This window comes from Ambystoma mexicanum, chromosome 4q, assembly GCF_040938575.1.
Source record: "Ambystoma mexicanum isolate Mex_15411 chromosome 4q, UKY_AmexF1_1, whole genome shotgun sequence".
Classification (NCBI taxonomy): Eukaryota; Metazoa; Chordata; class Amphibia; order Caudata; family Ambystomatidae; genus Ambystoma; species Ambystoma mexicanum.
The window spans coordinates 449,333,090-449,354,381 of NC_090928.1; the positions used below are offsets into that span (position 1 = coordinate 449,333,090).

The 21,292-nt window shown below is 48.9% G+C and overlaps 1 protein-coding gene across 4 annotated transcripts in view; it reads left to right on the forward strand.

The window, feature by feature from the left end:
- Positions 1–21,292, forward strand: part of PUS10 (pseudouridine synthase 10) — a 1,772,971-nt gene that overhangs the window by 873,521 nt on the left and 878,158 nt on the right. For all 4 annotated transcript variants that reach the window (XM_069608030.1, XM_069608029.1, XM_069608031.1 and 1 more), the window contains one exon: positions 5,520–5,565. In XM_069608030.1, coding sequence (XP_069464131.1) covers positions 5,520–5,565 — 46 coding nt within the window. The remainder of the gene's footprint in view (positions 1–5,519; positions 5,566–21,292) is intronic.

A 21,292-nucleotide genomic window follows, 5' to 3' on the forward strand; every position in this document is an offset into this window, starting at 1 on the left:
GTTAGCTGCAGCGTCTGCCAGTCTCGCTGCTTCTCTGCCTCTCCCTCCTTTCAGTCGCTGGTCATTGCATGCGGCTGACGTCTCTGCTGCAGTATGGTTCCTGTGGCATCTGAAGGGTATTTGCTCATCCTTCGTTCCCAAAACCTACACAGAATCTCTATGCAGGGTTTCCTCAAGCATCGTCTCCTCAAGCCTTCCCCCTGGCTGTCTGCGTCCTCCAGATTTCCCAACCAGCGGTCTTGGGAAGGACATTTTTCTTCCTCTCAGGTGTGCCATATTTAAATCTGCCGGCACCTGTCAGAGCCTCACAACAACTATAGCGCACCTCTTGCTCTCCTGCTCTAACAATCTATTTTGCTCCACTCTCCTCCTCCTCTCAGTACTATCAGTTAATTTCCTATGGGAATATGAAAGAGTTTTGTTATCAATCAACTGGGGATAGGCATGTGTTAGGCAGAATCCCGTGCAGTGCCCTTAGGGACCACTACACACAGTTAAGACTACAGGTGGCAATCCAAGTTTTACCTTTGGTACAAGCCTATACTACTATGTCAGAGTGGTAGCAGTGGCGCAGCAGCCAGGCTTATCTCAAGAGCATATGAGCAGTAGCAGATATTACACAAAGGGACCACAATTGCTGTGACTCAAGCAAACACTGACTCAAGGTTTCAGGTAGAAAAATATAAGTACATTTATTTTTAAACCATTTGTTGTAAACACTACACTTCTATTAGATTAAAACCACACAAAAAATATACTACAACTAACCAATTCACTTTGTACAGTAAGTCTCAAGGTAAGTACCCTGTGTTTGAATGGACCGGTGTTACGAACAAAACATGTTACCGCGAATACGATTGCGATCACTTTTTGACAGTTCAGTCTAATAACTAAACGCGTATCCGTGACATGAAATGCTACCGGGGCAAAAACACACTTAGCACCTGAGATACCCAGAGGGAGTTGGAGGTAAAAATCACAGGCATTACTTTGGTTAGGCAGACCTAATCGAGAAACACTCAGAGACAGGAGTTCAAGAGTCAAAGGGCTGGAGCCAGGGTTAAGTGACACCGGGGACCTGTTGCCGAAGATCACACAGTCAGACAGTTCACGATTCAACGTAGCCAAGAGTACTTCGATATTGTCAATGTTCGGAAGCAAAAATTATAAGAAGAAGCGAAGACAAGGGCAAGCCTTGAAGAGGAAGAAAAGGGGTTCACCCTGTTTCCTCAAGCAGAACACAGTACCTTATTCCAATGGTGCAGCTGGTGCCCTGGCAGTTGTTCCTGTTGGTGTCCCGCAGACTTACGGTTCCTGAAGATTCGAGGTGGAGGACGTCTGAAGGGGGTCTGCACCACACAGGGATAAAGCTTGGAGCAGAGAAAATAAATAAGAGGTGCGCTCCTTAAAAACAGGAGAGGTTCTTCAGGTGGCTATCCGGACCACTACAGCAGTGTGCAGCGATTTCGACCACGAAGGCGACCTCTGGCTGAAGAAGATAAGCTGGTTATCCCCACCAGGCTCAAGGGAAGAAGACTCCAGACTGGATGTTCTCTAGTCGTCGAAGGGTAGATAGCTCAGGACTGCAGCAGGGCTTCACCGGGATGGGGTAGTTGCAGCAGTCGTCGTTCTCTCTGTTTCTCTTCGGTTCCTTGTATTTCCAGTGGCGACTCAGACTTCTAGTCCAAGAGACCTGCCTTTTATGTGCGAAACCCCCATTCACACAGCCTGGCTGTCAAACACCCAGCAGAGGGGTTGTTCAGCCAGGACAACCACCTCAGCCAATCATGGCAAAGTGTGACTTGGGTTTCCTAGGATACCCTGTGCAGGGGGTGACTACACCCCTCCCTCACATTCATCCCACCCAGACACCCAGGCGCCTGGTGGAGGGCTTCTGGGCAGAAGTCGCCAAAAGATGGTGAACAAAGAAGGCGAACCTGGTTTGCCGCGCAAAGTAAAACACAAGAAGGACTTTAACAAAAAGAAATGACGAATAAACCCAACCGGAGCCAAAAGAAAGACAATTTGGTCAAGTGGGTTTATGTTTGAGGCTAATATAATAGCCTAAAACAATACCACGTTACTCTAATATAATCGCGGTAGTAAAGTTAGGGTAGATACCACTGCCACCACCCAAGTCTAAATGTTAAAAAAGCGAAACAATGCTCTAGGAGGTACAGATGAAAAGGGATATGAAGTAACCCTTTCCAGTACTCCATAGAAGATGGGGTGTACTGGGTCTGTGGTAGATTGACTATGTAAAGTTAATGGTGACTTTACCCTTTTCTGGGGGACTGTAGTCAGCCTCAGAAATGCAGTCGGGGGGGGGGGTTGAGTCTCAAAGACAACCCTGTGCCACGTCACTGAAGGTGCTGTGTGACACACGAAAGAAGGGGGCTACTGAAGTGGTGTACTTCAAAGTCCACAATCACAAAAACAGAGAAATAGACCTGGCAAAACACAGGTAAGAGTAGGGGAAAAGCTCATTACCAAGTGGAAAATAAATAAACTCCAGAAGTCCAGCAAAGCTGCTGGGGGACTCACTAGGTGAGGGAAATTAGCCATCAATGAGAATTCTCCCTAACAGCATGCACTTTACCATCCGTCATATCTGGATGTTTTATTGCAACAGTATAGTATGTCCTGCAGAATTTGAGAAGGTAAAGGAGTATTAGGGAGCAAGGGAAAAGCAGATAACCTGTTCTATCCAGCAAGTCTAATCCATTCCCCTGGGGTTTGCCTCCCCCCATGTGGTCCTCCCCCAGACAGCCACCCCCAGGGTGAGTGTTGGGTAGCTTTTGCCTTTCCCTGTCCACCTGAGATAGGTTCTCCCCAGGGTAGGAGTGACGACATTGCTAGGTTTGTCACATAAACTTCCATGTCACTCAGTATCCAGTTCATCAGCTTCTAATGCAAACCAATGTTATCTGGCATCAATCCCTGCCCTACATCCTACAAAGACACTTACCCTTTATAATAACAAATCTTAGTGCCTGGCATCATATCAGTTGTTCGCAAGGCGCTCGAAGCATCTCGTCTTGTTGTCAATCCTCACGAAGGTGCTCTGAGTGTCTACCCACATTATCATTGCACAGTGAGATGCTTGGAACAGTATTGTGCTTCTAGGTACGAAGTTGAGGCCTTTTTGCAAAGTGCCCTGGTTTCCTCAGCAGACGGTTTAATCCTTTTTATGGGGAATAAAAATGAATTTGCTTGCACATACTGGTGCATATGTAAGCATGCGTAGACTATGTTGAACTAAATATGTTAGCATGTTTACATGCATGTATGTTTGAGTAAGCAATCAAGCTTTTAGGTGCTCTTCTATAATAAATGGTTACATATGTTCATAAATGAAAAATAACATAAAAACACACACCTCACTAAGAGGCTGCTATGCAAATGTAAAGTAAATACAGGCTTTTAACGCACGGAGCACTTCCTGTTTAAAGCACTAGATGTACTATTGCAGTATAGATTGCTCTCCAAGTGTATAACGCAACACGCGTCTCTAGGTGCTACATTCTAACACTACCTTCTACTAACAGCCCTTGTCCAGCCTAGGGTAGGTTACATATATGAGGGGAATTCTAATATGTCATAGTATCTCGTGCTGCTTTTTACCCCGTAGGGCAGAGTGGGTGCCCACACATAACGGATTGAACCAACTCAAACCTTGATATAGCTAGGTCGGATTATGCATGACCAAACAGACCATTTCTAGATAGATTGTAGCATGCATCAAGAACTATTGTTAGGCGAGAGGGAATTTTGGCGAACTCCATCAGTGCTCTTGCAGCTGCAACTGCTTTCATAAGGGGGTCCCTATTCAGGAGATCTGCAGAGCGACCATCTGCAGTGGAGTGTATCCGGGAACTGTTGAGCTTTCAGAAGGTGGTACCACTAATACCCTGATCACTGTTACTTTCGGTGGAAGTCATGAGGCGTGCCCACACAGCGCCATGTGGTGGAGTCACACGGGGCTACCTGTGCATGATTTAAAAATGTCAAGGTCCCGGCCTGCAGAATGGACATTTGAAAGATAGATTATCTTCAGAGGAGACATTATTGAAACAATTTTCTTGAGGGAGAAAGTGTTTTACCCCTACATTGGTTTGGAAATGATCAACAGCTGCCATTGACCTGCATTTCGGTTGCATACCGTCACACCCTTGCATCCTATTTCACCCATTATTCGATTAACACAATAAAAATCAACCACACGTTCACACCCATGCATCCATCACAAAATCACTCCCATCCATCTATTTGCATCCATACCTCCATCTATCTAATCACATTCATTCAATCACACTCAAACGCACATATTAGCCCATTTATCAGCCCCTGCTGTTAACCTTTTTTCCTGTCCCCACAAATATACCCACCCTATGAGATCCTTACACAAAATGACATCCTGTATCCATCTCAGCAATCACGCTCATCAACCATCTATCCAAACGTCTCGCCATCCATAAACACATCAATAAAAGTCAGACCCCATGGATTTGCCACTGCTTCTTTTTTCTTTTATTCTTATTAGAGCAGTGTGGGGGCAACAAAGAAAGTGATTATTTTGCAAGCGATGGTCAGGCAATTGTATTGCGGCAAAGGGCACACTGTGTCTTGGCCGCAATATCCAATACCAGTGACAAGAACTGTATGGATCTAAACTTCAAGACTAATGCACATTTTTAACATGATCTTTTTAAAATGTGTTTGGCTATGCTGGTAATTAAGTGGTTACCTCTCCTTACACTATCAGTAATCCATCCTCTAGCATACTGTGCATGCACACAATGTGCCTCCTCTCTTGACAGTGCCCTGTAGGTGGACATGGAGAGAAAGGACGGAGGTCTAAGAAGCCAGCAGCCACAAGGAGGGTGGTTTTGTTGAGTGACAATGTCCCTGAGCCAGTATGCAATTTTGTTTCTTTTTGCTGTGCAATAGATGTTTTGGCTCTATCCTTCAGCCGGGTCGTCCAATTAATCAGGAGGAAAGGGGGATTTGGGAATATCAGCAGAAGAGTCAATACAATAATTGGTCGTTCAACTGAGTAGCAAAACAGTGTATATTGTCAAGTTAATTATAAATCATCTGCCCATAATTGTATATTTTTTATTGAATACATCAGCTTCATATTTTGAGTAAATAGACATGGCAGACAAATGTATGGAAACGCAATTCGAGGCAACCTTTTAATATAATCCTAATAATACATTGAATTTTCGGGTGAGCAGACGTTTGGTTAAAATGAAATGGTTGTTGGCTTCACCTTATCAGCGCATAACCTTTAATGAGGGTTGGTCACTTTTGCCAATTTTTTGTTTAATCATGAAGTCTATGCAGTCCTGAGCATGTGTATTGAACGACCCATCGCATGCACATGAATACACACTTTTTGTCCCAGGGTTGACATTCTCATGCTAGATGGCAATTCGTTGGGCAGAACGTTAGGACACAGCTTGACTTCAAGCGCAGAGTTCTCCTAGTCACTTATTAATGTTTGTTTCTTTTAGGGCTACAAAATGTCCGGACTGTTTCAAGGCAACAAAGAATAAACTGGTGAGATCTGTCATGTCCTTATTTTTTGGCTCTTTTTCTTATTGTGCACATTTTTATTTCAAATGTTTTCTTGGTTTCTGGAATAAACCACTCTTAATTCCAAAGGATGATTCCCACAATTGTATCTTGTTGCCATCTTTCAACAGCACCTCTTCCACCAAAAGGATGGCAGCAAGATAGTGATGTTGGCCTTAAAGGTGTATACAATTTAGAGCTTGTCGTCACCGTTGTATAGGACAGAACACTGGGTTTGTGTAATCTTCAATATTTTGTGAAAAAAGATAATGGGCCTCAATGCAAGTGTGGTGGTATCTCGGCAGTAAAACTGCTGAGATACCACCAAACGGATTTACTGTTACTATCCCTTGGTCCAGTGGCATTACCACTGGATTACAAGTGGTGGTAAGCGGTGTTAGGATTTTGGCAGAATTATCACTGGCAGCAATTCCGCCAGCAGGTAATTCTGCCAATTTGACCTTTTTTTTACTCTAAAGCGGAGGAATTACCGCCAGCATTTTGCTGGAGGTTTTTTCTCTGCCTTACCTCCAAACCCGTAGTTTGGTGGTTTGGTAATTACGTTACCAGTGCCATGCCACCATTTTTGGCCACACTGCCGAACTCGTAATGAGGCCCAATGTTTTTTTGACATGATTCACTTATTAGGAGTATTTTTGATGATAGAAAATATCCAGCTCAATAATCCAGTGCAGTAGTCCACAATAAGAAGACAACGACAAGGAAAGGGAATGTTAGTAGGAAACTAACCCTGAACGGAACGAGGGTCGAACTAGGGTTGGGTAGGTGCACTCTGGAGAGCGTCCACTAGTTCTGTGCCCAAATGATAATACTACATAAATTTGGCATCTTCTTAAAGCGTCCAAAAAACCAAAAGTCCTCCTCGGGGATGTAGTACCCAATCTGCCCTTTAAGTCAATGGTTATGAGGTTAGCACTAGAAAACAAGTTAATCCCCTTTGGGATGTAGTACAAAATTAGTCTTTTAAGGGATGATGTTTGCACAACAAATGAAACAGTTCTCCTCTCTGGTATGTAGTAGCAAATGGTCTTATAAAGAAATAATGTTTGCACAACAAATAGCAGGAAAAACGCCTGAAGTTCCAAAATGCTCAACTCCCGTAACCAGGAAGTCACGCTCGAGTCAGTGATAATTAGTGAAATTCACTTGATGATCTCTGTATCCAGCAACGTGGTAGCGAATAAACCGCTATGAAAACTTTCACCTATCTTCTGGAAGGGTTGGGAAGCTTACCGCCGTGCTCCGACTTCAATTGCTTCCATAGAAAGCTGATGGTCTCGCATTTACACCAGGAAACGTACACATGAGTTGGGTCCGCCTCACGAACCGTAATTAGGAAAGGAAACGACTCGGGATACGAGTCTTGCACAGGATGATCAACTGTTGATGTCAAAGGACACGGATGACTAACAACTGCGGTTAATGTTAGGGAACTTTAACCACGACTTCAGGAAACAAACATAATGGCAACAATCAGAAGTGGCGTGTAATTAGAGAAGGGCACCTAAATACTTCCAAGTAGTCACGTGACTCACGTCGCGACTAACGTCATCACGTGGTATTAGGTGCTGGAATACAACGCTGTTTTGCCGGGAGGGAATTGAAGAGCCTCCATCTAGTGTAGAACGGTTTTGCTGCCGTTCTGAATGCGTACTGGTTCCGATTACCATGGGAGGAAGGTGAGCGAGGCGAGTGAGGCATGACACTTTTTCAAATGATTGCTGAATCTCACTAAATCCCCCAGATGCCTTTTTACGCTTTGAGTTGCACTGCGAGGGAATTGACAGGATTGTGGTTTTTTTTTAAAACCTTTGTTTTACTGACTCCAGCTCTGGTGTAACCCCCTGCTGCACAGATAGAGAAATTGTGTACAGGTTGTCTGCAGTATGCATGGTACTAGCTTCTTACCCCGTTTTGCACATGTATCTAAAACATTTAATTTGTTGGGGCTTGATTATCTTTATACTATTCCCACCACTATATATCTGAGAACCAACATTTTGATAAAGGTGTATTGTATTACAACATTTTAGAGATGAACATTGACAATTGTCTGTTTCTCCAGCATGGGGTCTGGCATGGATTCACATGCTCATGAATATTCCCCGTCGTCAGGCTGGGAATCCTCGGTAAAGAAAAAACCAGTATCAGTTTCGTTTCTGATCTGTCTTTCGTAGTAATAACCAATCACTGGTCTCTGCGTCATACTGACCACAGCCAATGACTGCCCTCCACCTAAGCACCGCCTCTGGCAGCCATCTTCAGATTTTTACCGCACGTTCATGTGTTGGGATCCTCGTGCTATTGCTCTCGAGCGTTAGTGCTATTTTTCGTGCTTTTTTCACAAAAAAACTTCGATTCTTTCGGTCAAAGAGCCTCAAGCTCCACCGATCCTACATCCGATCAACGGGGACCCGTGTCGGATTCATCTGTGCCCCTCAAGGGTGAAGGTTTCGTCGAGCTACACTTCGGAGGAATCCAGAAGCTTCTCAGGCCCGGTCTCGGAGATGGCCCAGGAGAAGGGAAGCTCGACGCCCGGAAAGCTGTTCAGGGTCTGCCCTGGATGCCAGCTGCAGAACGTTTCCAAAGAGGACGAACACTCTTTCTGCCTTTACTGCCTTCATGAGGACAAGACGCACGTGGAGAAGGACTGTGCGTTTTGCGGCAACATGTCGGAACGGACCATGAAGGACCGCCATCAACGTCTCGCCAACTGGCTGGAGGGTAAGAGCCCGTCTGGCGAGAAGAAGAAGAAATCCGAGCGGTCTTCTAAGACCTTTGAGGGCGCCCCGGCGACGGGGGCCCAACATAAGGCCAAGCACCGCGAGTCCGCTGGCACCGGGAGCGCCGAACGTTCGGGCTCTACGGGCACCAGGCAGGGCGCACCCTCCCCGGCACCATCAACCACGAGCCAACGCTCTGGGTCGGGTAAGAGGAAGGCCGAGCACCCGGCGAAGCTCCTGGAGAGGCCCCGATCGAGCTCTAAGGCAGAGGAGGAGCGTGGCAGTGCCCCCTCCCTCAAGGATAAGGCGGTGAGCGCACCTAAGGTGGTGAAGGCCTTGATCCATCCGACCAAGCCCTCTATGGAAACGGTCGCGGCGGCCCTGGCTCAGCCTGTGGTGGCTGCACCAGTGGTGGCGACCTCAGGGCCCAGAATCTCCCTGCCTCCTCGGAGGGAGTCTTCCTTTGTGCCCATCGATAGGACCCCCGTGAAACCCTCCGTGGGGAAGAAGAAGGGGGGGCAGGGCGTCGTCGGAGATTCGGCCTCAACCTCAGAAGAGGAGCTGATCGAGGTCTTAAGCCACGGCCTAGGCGTGGAAGAAGGCCAGCCCGTCGGAATGGACCCCGACGCAGGTGACGACGACGACATCGTCGAGGATACCGACGGGGCCCCTGCCCGCCCGTCGGATTCCCCTCTGCCAGCACCGCAAGACAACTCGGCGGCCATTTTGTTGGCCATTCAGTCCTTATGCTCCGAGATAAGGACGAGGCTACCGTTACCGACGGAGGAACCTCTCCCGTCGGGGGATCCAGAACCGGGACCTTCTGGTGTTCCCCCTACCAAGAAAAGAAGGATCCATCCACCACCTCCTTTTCAACCGTCGCGCCCCGTCCAGCCCTCCTCCCCGTCCACCCGAGGGGATGATACGGGGACTGACACGGCAGCGACGGGTACGGACGACGAGGCATACGACGAGGATTTTCCGTCGTCGCCTCCCACCAGGGCTTCTCCGCCCGACGAGATCGGATCTTTCCACTCCATGATCTCCATGGCTTCCGAGCTTTTCCAACTCTGCCCTGAGGAGAAGAAAAAGGAAGGCTTCCTTTATCAGCGGCGCGAGGCCAAGAGGAAGACGGTCCTCTCAGTGCCTCTGTTGGACGACATTTGGGATGAGGGCCTTTCCCTCCTCAAGAACCCTTCCACGACGCCAGCTAGAAGAGACCGGTACGAGAAAAAGTACCGGGTCCCGGACACGGCCCCCCTGTGCCTCCGGGCGCAGCCTACCCCGGACTCCGTCGTCTCCGCGGCAGCCAGGAAGAAAGCGGGGGGGGGTGCGGCCTCCACATCGACTTCCCCGCCGGACGGCGAGGGAAAGAAATTGGATGCTATGGGACGTAGAGTCATCTCGTCGGCAGCGACGACGATTAAAGCGGCCAACGCCTTGGCTATCGTGGCCCGCTATGACAGGGAGCTCTGGTACAAGATAGCTGCCCTGCTGGATTTTCTGCCGGACGACAAGAGGGCGGAGGCCCTTGAGATCCTGCAGGAAGGTGAGGTGGCCTCGGACCACGCCATCACCGTGGCGACGGACATCGCCGACACCGGGTTCCGCCAGCTGGGCAACGGCGTTTGCCTTCGACGTCGTAGATGGCTCAAAGCTACGGATTTCCGGCAGGACGTCCAGACCAGAGTCCTGGACATGCCCTTCGACGGGAACAACCTGTTTGGGAAGACAGTGGACGATTCCCTTCAGGCCATCAAGGCGGATACTGAGACGGCCCGGGCCCTTGGAGTCCTGCAACGACGGACGCCCTTTCGGAGCGGCGGAGGCAAGGGCGCCTCCAAAGGTTCCGGCGGCGGTTTCGCTTCCTACCGTCAAGCGGCCCGCTCGTCGTCGCAAGAGGCCTACAGAGGACGAGGCAAGTCTAGCGGACCCCGCCGTCGTCGCCAAGGAGGTCAAGGCGGCAAGGCCGCGCCCAAGCAGGATTGAACCGGCCGTGGGGTCGGGCCCCCACCGAAGCACCCCAGTGGGAGGCCGGCTGGCGGGCTTCGTCAGCGTGTGGGAGTCCATCTCCACCGACCGTTGGGTGCTGGACGCCCTGGCCCGGGGCCACGCGCTCGAGTTTCAAAGAAGGTGCCCGCGCGTCCCCCCGTGGCCAGGAAAGAACTTCACGTCCCTCAACTTCTCCTGGAGGTAAAGGCGATGCTCAGAAAAGGCGCCATCGAACTCGTCCCAAAGAGGCTTCGGGGCTCCGGAGTCTACTCGAGATACTTCCTCGTGAGGAAGAAGACGGGAGGATGGCGCCCCATCCTGGACCTGCGACGTCTGAACAAGTTCATCAAGGCGCAGAAGTTCCGGATGGTCACCCTCCAGCACGTCCTGGGTCAGCTGGAGGAAGGAGACTTCCTATCGTCGTTGGATTTGGAGGATGCCTACTTCCACATTCCCATCCTAAAGGGGCACCGCAAATTCCTCAGATTCGTGGTCCAAGGGCGTCATTACCAGTTCAAAGCCCTTCCCTTCGGACTACGGTCGGCACCCAGGGTATTCACCAAGTGCCTCGCACCGGTGGCGGCGCAGCTGCGCCGCGAGGGGATTCACGTCTACCCCTACCTGGACGACTGGCTCATCCGCGCCAAGACGAGGGAGCTCGCCGTGGTCCACACGGCAAGGACCGTCCAACTCCTCACGGACCTGGGATTCTCCGTGAACTACGCCAAATCCCACCTGGTGCCCGCGCAAGTCGCACTGTTTCTGGGAGCCAGGCTCGACACAGTGTCCCTTCTGGCCTCCCCGTCGGAGGAGAGGACCAGGACCATCTTGGGCAAGGTGCAACGGATGTTGGTGGCCGACGCGGCCAAAGTGAGGTCCATCAAGTCCCTCCTCGGGATGATGTCTTCCTGCATCTACCTCATTCCCATGTGCAGGCTCCGGATGCGCCCGTTGCAAGAATTCCTGGATGCGCGCTGGATCCAGACGACGGGCAGCTTCGAGGAAAGGATCAAGCTCGACGAGAGTTTCCGACGAGCGATACGGTGGTGGGGCACCCGCGCGCATTTGACGGCGGGCATGGACTTCCAGACCCCAGCCCACCAGGAGACCGTGACCACGGATGCCTCCCTGGAAGGGTGGGGAGCGCACACCGAAAATCTGCACGCAAGGGGACTCTGGCTCCCGACGGAGAAGTCCCTGCATATCAACGTCCTGGAGCTCCGTGCAGTGTTTTGGGCCCTCAGGTCCTTCCTTCCGTCCCTCAAGGGCAAGGTGGTGAGGATCTTCACCGACAACACCACCACCATGTTTTACATCAGGAAACAGGGCGGAACCAGGTCCCCAGCGCTGTCCAAGGAGGCGCAGGACCTGTGGCATTGGGCCGTTGCCCAAGGGATTTTTCTGGTGCCGTTTCATCTGGCAGGGATAAAAAACACCATCGCCGACTCACCCAGCAGGGAGCTGCGCTCGTGCCACGAGTGGGAACTACGGCAGGATCTGGTGGATCGCCTCTTCCGACGGTGGGGCACACCCCAGATCGACCTGTTCGCGACGGCGACGAACACCAAGTGCCGGAGGTTCGCCAGCAGGTTTCCCCAGACGAGGAGCATGGGCGATGCTTTCTCGTTCCCCTGGGAGGGCCTGTTCCTCTACGCGTTCCCTCCCTTGCCTCTGCTAATCCGGCTCGTCAACCAGCTCAAGAGGTCACGGTGCAGGATGATCCTCGTCGCACCTGCGTGGCCGAGGCAGATATGGTTCCCGGACCTTCTGGACTTGTCAGCGTCCCCGCCGATCAAGCTGCCGGCGGACGCGGATCTACTCTCCAGGGAAGGAGGCGCCATCCTCCACCACGACCCGAAGTCGCTGAACTTGCAGGCCTGGCTCCTGCAGCGCTAGAGTTTGGAGGATACGACATACCGGCCGATTGCAGAGAGGTTCTTGCAAAGGCCAGGGCGTCCTCGACTCTTAAATGCTACGGACACAAATGGAAGAGGTTCTCTGTCTGGTGCCACGCACAGAAGATTAACCCTCTACGGGTTACGGCCCCCCAAGTACTGCCGTACCTGCTGACGCTGGCCAAAGCTGGTCTGGCACACGCGTCCATCAAGATTCATCTTGCTGTGATCTCCCGATACACCAGAACCACGGGGCGGACGTCCTTGTGGTCTCATCGTCTGGTGAAAGAGTTCATGAAGGGACTGTTCAGATCGTTCCCGCCGGTGAAGGCTCCGGCCCCGGCGTGGGAGCTCAACGTGGTGCTGACCAAGCTCATGGGACCTCCGTTCGAGCCTCTGCACTCGGCCCCGTTGAAGTTTCTATCGTGGAAAACAGCTTTTCTTGTGGCCATCACCTCCGCACGACGAGTGGGAGAGATCCAGGCCCTTTCCTGCAAGGCCCCGTACTTGACTTTCCACGACACGAGGGTAGTGCTCAGGACGCACCCCTCCTTCATGCCCAAGGTACCGTCGGACTTCCATCTCAACGAACCCTTGGTGTTACCTGTGTTCTTCCCGTCGCCTTCGTCGCCGGCTGAGAGGACTTTGCACTCGCTGGATGTAGCTAGAGCGCTGAAGTTCTACGTGGACCGCACGAAGGGTTTTCGGAAGACGTCACAACTCTTTGTGAACTTTGGACCTGTCAATCAGGGGAAGGCTCTCTCGAAGGCTTCCATTTCCAGATGGCTCTCCGGCTGTATCATGTACTGTCATCGGTTGGCAAACCGACCGCTGCCTGGCCGTCCGAGAGCCCATTCCACCAGAGCGATCGCAGCTACCACGGCGTTCCTTTCTGGTGTGCCACTGCTGGACATATGCAGGGCTGCTACGTGGAGGTCGACGCACACCTTCACGAAATTCTACTGCGTCGACCGGGATTCCAGGGAGGAGTCCAGGGTCGGCCAAGCAGTGCTGCGCAACCTGTTCGCCTGAGGTGAGCCTTGTGAGGAGGTAAGATGCTTAATGTTGAGTTTGATGTAATGCTTAATGTTGAGCCTTTGCCACCTCCCGTGGTTGTGCATGTGTGTACTGCTATGTATTCTTTATTCATGAGCATGTGAATCCATGCCAGACCCCATGCTGGAGAAGGAACAAGTTACTTACCTGTAACTGTTGTTCTCCAGCATGGGTCTGGCATGGATTCACATGCGAACCCTCCCGCCTACCCCTCTGCGGCTCTTCACTTGGTCATACTGCCACTTCACGTGCTTCCAAATCTGAAGATGGCTGCCAGAGGCGGTGCTTAGGTGGAGGGCAGTCATTGGCTGTGGTCAGTATGACGCAGAGACCAGTGATTGGTTATTACTACGAAAGACAGATCAGAAACGAAACTGATACTGGTTTTTTCTTTACCGAGGATTCCCAGCCTGACGACGGGGAATATTCATGAGCATGTGAATCCATGCCAGACCCATGCTGGAGAACAACAGTTACAGGTAAGTAACTTGTTCCTTCTCCGACACGCCTCATCTTACTGTAGTAGTCCCAGGCCTTGGGTGGGTGCTAATCACCAAATTTAGATTAGGCATCCTACTTTTGGCATCCTTTACTGGAATGTGGGTAGAGAATGGCTTACTTACTTGCCCTAAATGTGCACCTGTTATTGAGAATGTTTCGCATTTTATGTTGTTCTGCCCTCTTTATGTACACCCTCAGAAACATTGGCTTGTACCCCACTTCACTTGTGAGCGAGACAAATGATCTATTGGAGGGAGGCAATGGCTTTATTCCATTGAATGTCTAACAACCTTATGCATCTGCATTTAGCAAAATGTTTATATTATGCTTGGTCTATACGAGCAAACTATGTAAATTAATCATTAATTCTTAAGGGGTATCCAGTCCCAGCACATTTGATCAACTTATTTATTCCATGTAATTATTAGTTTTTTAGTGTTCCTTGTTATTGCTTATTTCATTGACTGCATTGTATTGTTTTATGTATCTATTGTGATTCGATATAAACTAATGAATGAAGACGATAATAGCTAACATGTGAGTGTTGAGTATTGATGTCATGGCAGTGAATTGTGGAAATCCTAATCGATTGTTGTGACACCACAGTAGTGGGATGCAGCATTTTCTTTGCCAGTTACTTTCCTTCGTTTTGGATGGCTGTGTCGTGATGGGGGTAGGGAACTTGATATTTGTTATTTTTCATATAGTTGCTTCATGGCTCCTCTCCACTCCTTGCAATGCAGGCTATGGGTTAGGGTTGGGTTAGGAAAGCAGTGTTACCAATTTCGAACGCAAAGCATATTGGTTCACCCACCGAATATAGGCAAATGGTTTTCCCATTTTCTAAGACAAGGATCAGAACACTTCCTGCATCACTTCACAAATCTGGCCACAAAAGTGCAGGGCCCTTCCTATACTGCGCAATTTCAAGAGAGATGAGTGGATGTATTTATATTGGTATCATTTGCCATTGGAATGAAATTAGGGTGGGTAAACGTACTGTCACCTCCCCGTACACCTTTCTTTCTTTCTTTTCTTTTCACAGGTTGCAAATTATCAAGCAGTTCTCTGTTTAGGCTTTGAAGAATAGCCACCAGTTCACAGCCTACAATGTTATACTACACATCTGTATACCGTAAGGATTCAGATTATTTTAAATATCATATACAAAATACTACACTGTCCGTGCTGGAAAGTGTTCCCTGTTTTATACAGGGTACACAGCACAGACAATGCTATTAGTTTTCATTCAAATGCAATCACATTTGGCTTTAAACACAGTGAGAAACATAGTGCATTTCTTCACTATAAAATTAAAGTTTTCTATTGGAAATTGGAGCCTCTTAGTGACATCATCTCACAATTTATCTCCCACTCCAGTGAATTAGTAGGGCAAGTATTCAAGGGGACCTATCTAATTACGTTCGGGGCATTTTTATACTCACTTTGGAATAATCCTATAAGGCGCTGAGCCAGAATAGACCCTCATGAGTTTCTTGAACACTCTGTCAACCTCTCATCCCTATTGGAAAGCAGATCTGCTCCAGGTAATATTCCCCTCTGGGATAGGGCCCAATCTTCCAGGTAATATCCTGGGTCCGCTCTTATTCATTTGGATCAGATTTTATCCCTTCTATACGTTTAATTCCAGAGAGAGCCTCTATTGCCTGTGTGTTTCCCTTTTTACTGTAGGTGATCTTTTCATGTTTGTGTTATCATGTCACACTTTGTGATTTGTCAAATCTTTCCATTGGTTTACTTCCTAGTAAGGCACTCCCAAAGATGACACCCCCACCCCAATCTTCATAGGCTGACGATCGTTCTTTACATGCCACAAAGAAATAACGTGGGGGTTGTTTGCCCTTAATACTTTTGACTGCAAAATCATTTATATTCCATATTCCATCATAGCAACATGCCACATTGATGAAATATGGGTTTCTGGGATCCTCTGGTATTCACGAGTGCTAAGCCGTAAGGCATGAGTATGTACAGTATGTGAAGAATCAGTGATGATCCCCCTCAACCCCGAAAACCTGGCCTGGGACCCTTCTCTTGTTGCCAGGAAAAGGCAGACACTTTCTGTTCCCGACCCTTGGGGTGCTGTTCCACGGGAGGATCACATGAGGGGGAAAGCAGGTCAGGAGGAATGGGAAAAACCATTGTTTAACTTCCCCCGAGACCCCAACCTTCTAATGGCTTATTTTAAAACAGAAGAAGTTAGATAAACAAATGTTCTTATTGGGGACTTCCATACCCCATTGTAACGCTCACCTGATTCTCGCAGAGGGGCCGGTCTTGACTGGGCGACTACCGTATCTTCAAAGGTGATGTGTAGCACCCGGTTGGCTCTTTGGGCTGGACCTCTGTGCACTGTATGCCTGACGTGTAGAGTAAGATGTCTTAGGTAAGTGAATGCCGAGCTCTCCATCTGCCTCGGGGCAGGGTGCTGTAACCAGTTTCTTCACTGGATAGGTAGCGCAGGCCTCTTGACTTCAGAGGACTGCTGTCCGTCGTTTACTGCACGAACGGTAAGTTTCGAGTCATTCAAATGTCTTTAAAGTCTTTAGTAATGATGTCTCTTGTTTTGCAGGGTTCCGGCGATGGCGGATGACGGGCTGAAGTGAGTTGAAGATATGGAGCCCGTGTGATGAATAGAAGCGCCTGGAAGCACGTAAGTAAGCGCTTGTTGCCTGCTTCACTATGCGCTCTAACTGTCTTTTTATTTTGCAGGTACGAGTTCGGAGCGGCTGCAGGGTGCCGGAATACCCACTGGATTAGATGTGGAAAGGAGTAATGGCACGTGAGTATTAAAGTTCCCCAATGTCTTTAAACGCACCTTGTTTTGTCTTTCAGATGCGGGATGCAGCGCCGAAGGCCTCCGGAGCGTGCGAAGAGTTGGTAAACTTTTGTCTTTCAGATGCCGGAATGCTAACCTGTTCTTTCTTGTCTTTATAGGTGTTGCTGAAGACTGGATTCAGGATGGTAAGCCTTTGCCTTTCAGATGCCGGAATGCTAACCTGTTCTTTCTTGTCTTTATAGGTGTTGCTGAAGACTGGATTCAGGATGGTAAGCCTTTTTCCTTAGGCCCAGGACCGGATGCAGAAGACACGATGAGCGTTCTGCTGCAGAGGTTGCAGAATAACGCAAAGCAAGATTCATCCACCGGGTGTGGTTTAAATAGCCTCCTGTAGTGCTTAGGTGTCTCCTTCCACAGCAACGCCTAAGTAAGAAAAGAGTTCCTGGTAAGAAAAGAGTTCCTGCCTTCCAGAAGAGTTCCAGTGTTCTGAATCTAGGGAGTGGCTCCAGCCCCACCCAACAGGAAAAGTAGTTCCAAACAGAAGAGGATCAGAGGCTCAACTGGCAGGCAAGTAAGCAGCATGGTCTGCTGAAGGTAAGTCCACCCAAGCATTATGAGCCCGGCGCTTCCAGCGCTGGGACTGGGCATATTTATGAGCCTGGTGCCACTGGCGCCAGGACTGGGTCCAAAAGGTCCCAATTGGGACTGGTTGGCACTCGGAACCTGGGTTATGGATCTGCTTCCAAGGGAGTTGGGAAAACCCTGACCTTTTGGAAGCAGAGATCATGACACCCATAATATCCGAATTGATGGGATGAAGATGATGGCTAAAGAGAAACAAAACTGCAGGAGTGGTCAGCTTGTTAATAGGAATGACATACACCTGAGGGGACTGGGAGGCTTAAACGGCCCCCTTAGGTGCAGCCGATTAGTGAGCAGGGAGAGTACTGTGAGCATTGTAATCAGCAGAACCTGAAACTAGAAGAGGGAGGAGACGTCAGGAGTACTGTTGAGCAGAAAATAGTAGCTGGTCCTCCCAGTACCTTTGCCTCCAGAAGCTTTAATTGCAGAGATTGCGCAGAGGAAAGCATGAGAGAGGGGACGCTTGCCCTCTGAAGACCTTTTTTGCAGAGGCTGCTCAGTGGGAAGCAAAAGCGAGGGAAACTTTCTTCCCCCACAAGGCTGCCTCTGTGGCCGACGAGTACCAGAGAATCTCTGGAGCAAAGGAAGCTCCATGGACCAGTGGCGCGGGCAGCGGCGGACCAAAATCAGCAGATTGCTGGGTCACAAGGAGCCACTGAAGCAGAGTTCCTGCAGCGAGGGAATCTGATGCGCAAGTCTTACCCGGTGAGTTCACCACCTGATAGTGACACTGGAGCAATCTAAGACTGCTTGCATGCTTGATAAAGGTGTTTTCAGATTAGAAAATACTTCAGTGTGAGTGAAATTAGTACCAAAGGCAATTTTAAATACCAAACTGTCCGAAAACAGAGAAAACATTATTTGTCAAAACCAAGTGACTGTGTTTTTAAGCATGAGAGTTCATTTAGAACCCAGCCACAAGATGGGGCAATACTATTAGAACCTAATGCAGACAATCCTTATACAAGTCAAAGGAAAACAAAAGCAAGGCAAATTAAATCCAACAGATTTTCCCAAAGGCAGAAGGGAATGAATGAAAGTTACAGAGGTTGTAAAGTTCGTTGCCCATATTTGAAGAAGTATATAACAAAAGTTGGTATAAACCCACATTGGCAGAAGTGATTGTTCCAGAGTATAGAGAAGATATTAAAGTATTGATGCAAAATAATTGAAAGAAAGCATACCAAATTAAAGCAGGAGAATGGATTGCCCAAGGCAAATTGGAAAAGGCTATGTTTCCAAAACCAAAAAAGTTTAAGAATAGTGTTTAAATTGTAAGAGGAACTCAGTTTTGGGGATGCAGACCTTGACCTGGTGGCCAAAATTGATATAGAAAGAGAAGAAGTGATTATTCCTGCTTTAGCTTTCGCACAACATAATGATCAATTGCTAGCAGAAACCTTTAATCGTGTAAGAAGTGAGGACGAAGGGAGGAGAATGAATGGTCAATTTCTTTTCTAAAAAACGGATTATTGAATGGGGTTATGTAGATTGTTCCAGTACGCCCAGAACTCAAATTGTGATTCCCATAAATCATAAGAATATTGTACTAGAAATGGCTCATTTAACAGGGGGGCAGGGGGACATTTAGGAAATGGAAAAACACAAGCTCAGGGGGTGTGACGGTCTCACCGGCATACAGCTTGACGTCTCTCAGGTGTATCCATGCACGTCTTTCTCAAATTTTTACTGCAGTGGGAGTGACATTCTCAACGATAAAAGGTCCACTAAAACGGGTTTGTGCCACTTCCTTGTGAAGTTGCGCACTAGGACTTGATCTCCAATCAATAATTTAGGTACAGGAAGTAATTCTTGCAGTCCGGTTGCTGAATGGTCTTCACCTGTTTCCTGAGACAGACACCCCTTGCACTTGAGTTGATCTGAAATGACAGACATACTAGTGGTCATACATGTCAAATACGCACATAGCTCATTTCCTAACAATTCTGCAGTCGTCTGGGCATTCTGATTTGCATCCCTGTAATTAGCTCATGGGGTGTGAGGTGGTGGTCCAACCCAGGCTGATTCCTTAATGCATACAATGCAAGGGGCAGGCAGTACAGCCATCCCTTCTTCAGTGTCAATTTCAATTTGGCTATTCTCTCTTTAAAAATGTTGTTGAGTCTCTCACATATCCCATTCGGCTTGCGGGTGATAAGCAGAAGAAAACGTATGTTTGTTACTAAGCAATAAGCTGATCTGCTCGAAAACCTCATTAACAAAATGGGGCCCATTGTCGGATCTCAGCACCTTACATACTCCCCATCTAGGGAAGACTTTTCAAACTAAAAACTTCACTGTGCAAGTGGCATCAGAGTGTGTACATGGACCTGCTTCAATCCATCTCGAAAAGGGACACATCACCACTATCATATACCTGTATCCACTACAAACTTGCAGCATGTCAACATAGTCAATATGTAAATGCTGAAAAGGACTGTTTGGTCGAGGAATCACTCCCCTGATCGTTCGCAGTGTGTGCCCAGTGGTAAACTTTGGACATACGATGCAAATTACAACATAAAAAGCAATGTGTTCTAACAGGTTCAGTACGAACCAGTCCTCTGCAATAGCTGCTGTAAGCCTTTCCCTAGTTACATGCGCAGGGTCGTGCAGCTGTTCAAGCTCTACCCTCAAAAAGGCTATAGGCATGGGGGGTGCTGTTGCGCGCACATAAAATGGCCGCCTGAGACCCAAGCTCCTCTCCAGGGACAAATCTTGAACAAGAAATTTCCTGTTTCGAGGCCACCCGCGTTGGCTGTGCTGCTTGCTTGGACCCCCGGGTGCTTCCGGGTGAAACCACGAGAATAATCGGACTGTCTCGGTTCAGGAATGGCCCACAAGATACGGTGTGCTGCTCCCACATCACAGACCGAAGGAGCGAATCGTGCAGTTGCTGCGGGAGGCCACTGCTCAGGTCGCCTGTAAGGACTCGGCCTGGGCGGAGCTGCACTCCCAACATACAATCACGGGTGTTGCACCAGTCCCCATAGAGCAGGAAACATTGGGGGACGGACTGTTGATGCTGAGGATTGGGCAAGAATAATTGTGATGCAGCGGCATTGTGTGTCGACTTGGCGGACCGGAGACTCGAGGCGGGGGCACTGATGTAACGCTCACCTGGTATCCACGGGGACACCACTCAGCCTGGCTGGACCACTCACTCTTTCTCGAACCTTCTCCCTTGGTAATGCTTCAGAGGGTTGGGCCTGCAATACAGGAGTCCTGGGTTCAAACTTAATTGTTCCTTGCTGATTAACCCCCGCCTCCCTTGGAAACCAAACCTTCCCTCAGACCTGTCCTCAGCTTGATTTTTTGTACGATGCACTCTGTCCTGCTTCTCAATGCAGGGGCGCGTAGATGGAGCGGGCGTGTTGCGACCTAGTTGCTTCACCGGTGCGAGCCCTGTTCGAGTCCAGTCCTGCTGTGACTCCAACTTTGTTAAGGTAGGTTGCTTCTTCCCAGTTTTGATATTTCAGTCTCTTCTTTCTTTCCTCCTACTTATTCTTTTGCAAATGTCTGTTTCTTTCCTTTAGGTGTGGAAAGTGATTTTGGCGTTGCCGTGCTGATCCGCGTTGAGCACGAGTTGGTGAGCGAATGCATGTTGCACTGAGTTATTCCGTAAGTAATGTGCAGCGCGCAGCGTTATTTTGCCTTTTCTTGTGCTAACCTGTGTCTCTTGTCTTGCTTGCAGGTTGCTGTGATGCTCCAGAATGGATGCCGACCAGGAGACGATCGAATCAGGTAAGCGTCTTGTGGTTCCTTAATAAGAATAATTAGGTGCTCACTAATGCTGTTCTTTCTCTCTCTTTTCCAGGTTGCGGTGTTCCGGAGGAGGATGCAGCGCCTACATGCTGGTGTTCCGTAGAAGGATGCAGCGCCTAGATGCTGGTTACTCTGGACCGGGTAAAAGATGGACCGAAGACAGGATGCTACTCACAGGTAAGTGCTGTAGTAATGACGTTCTTGTTCTTTCAGGGTGCGCGGTTCCAGGATCCAGCAGGTAAGGAATTCAGGAGACAGAGCTGGACACGATAAGCGTCACGCTGCTAACCTCAGAGTAACCCGAAGCGTATTCCTCT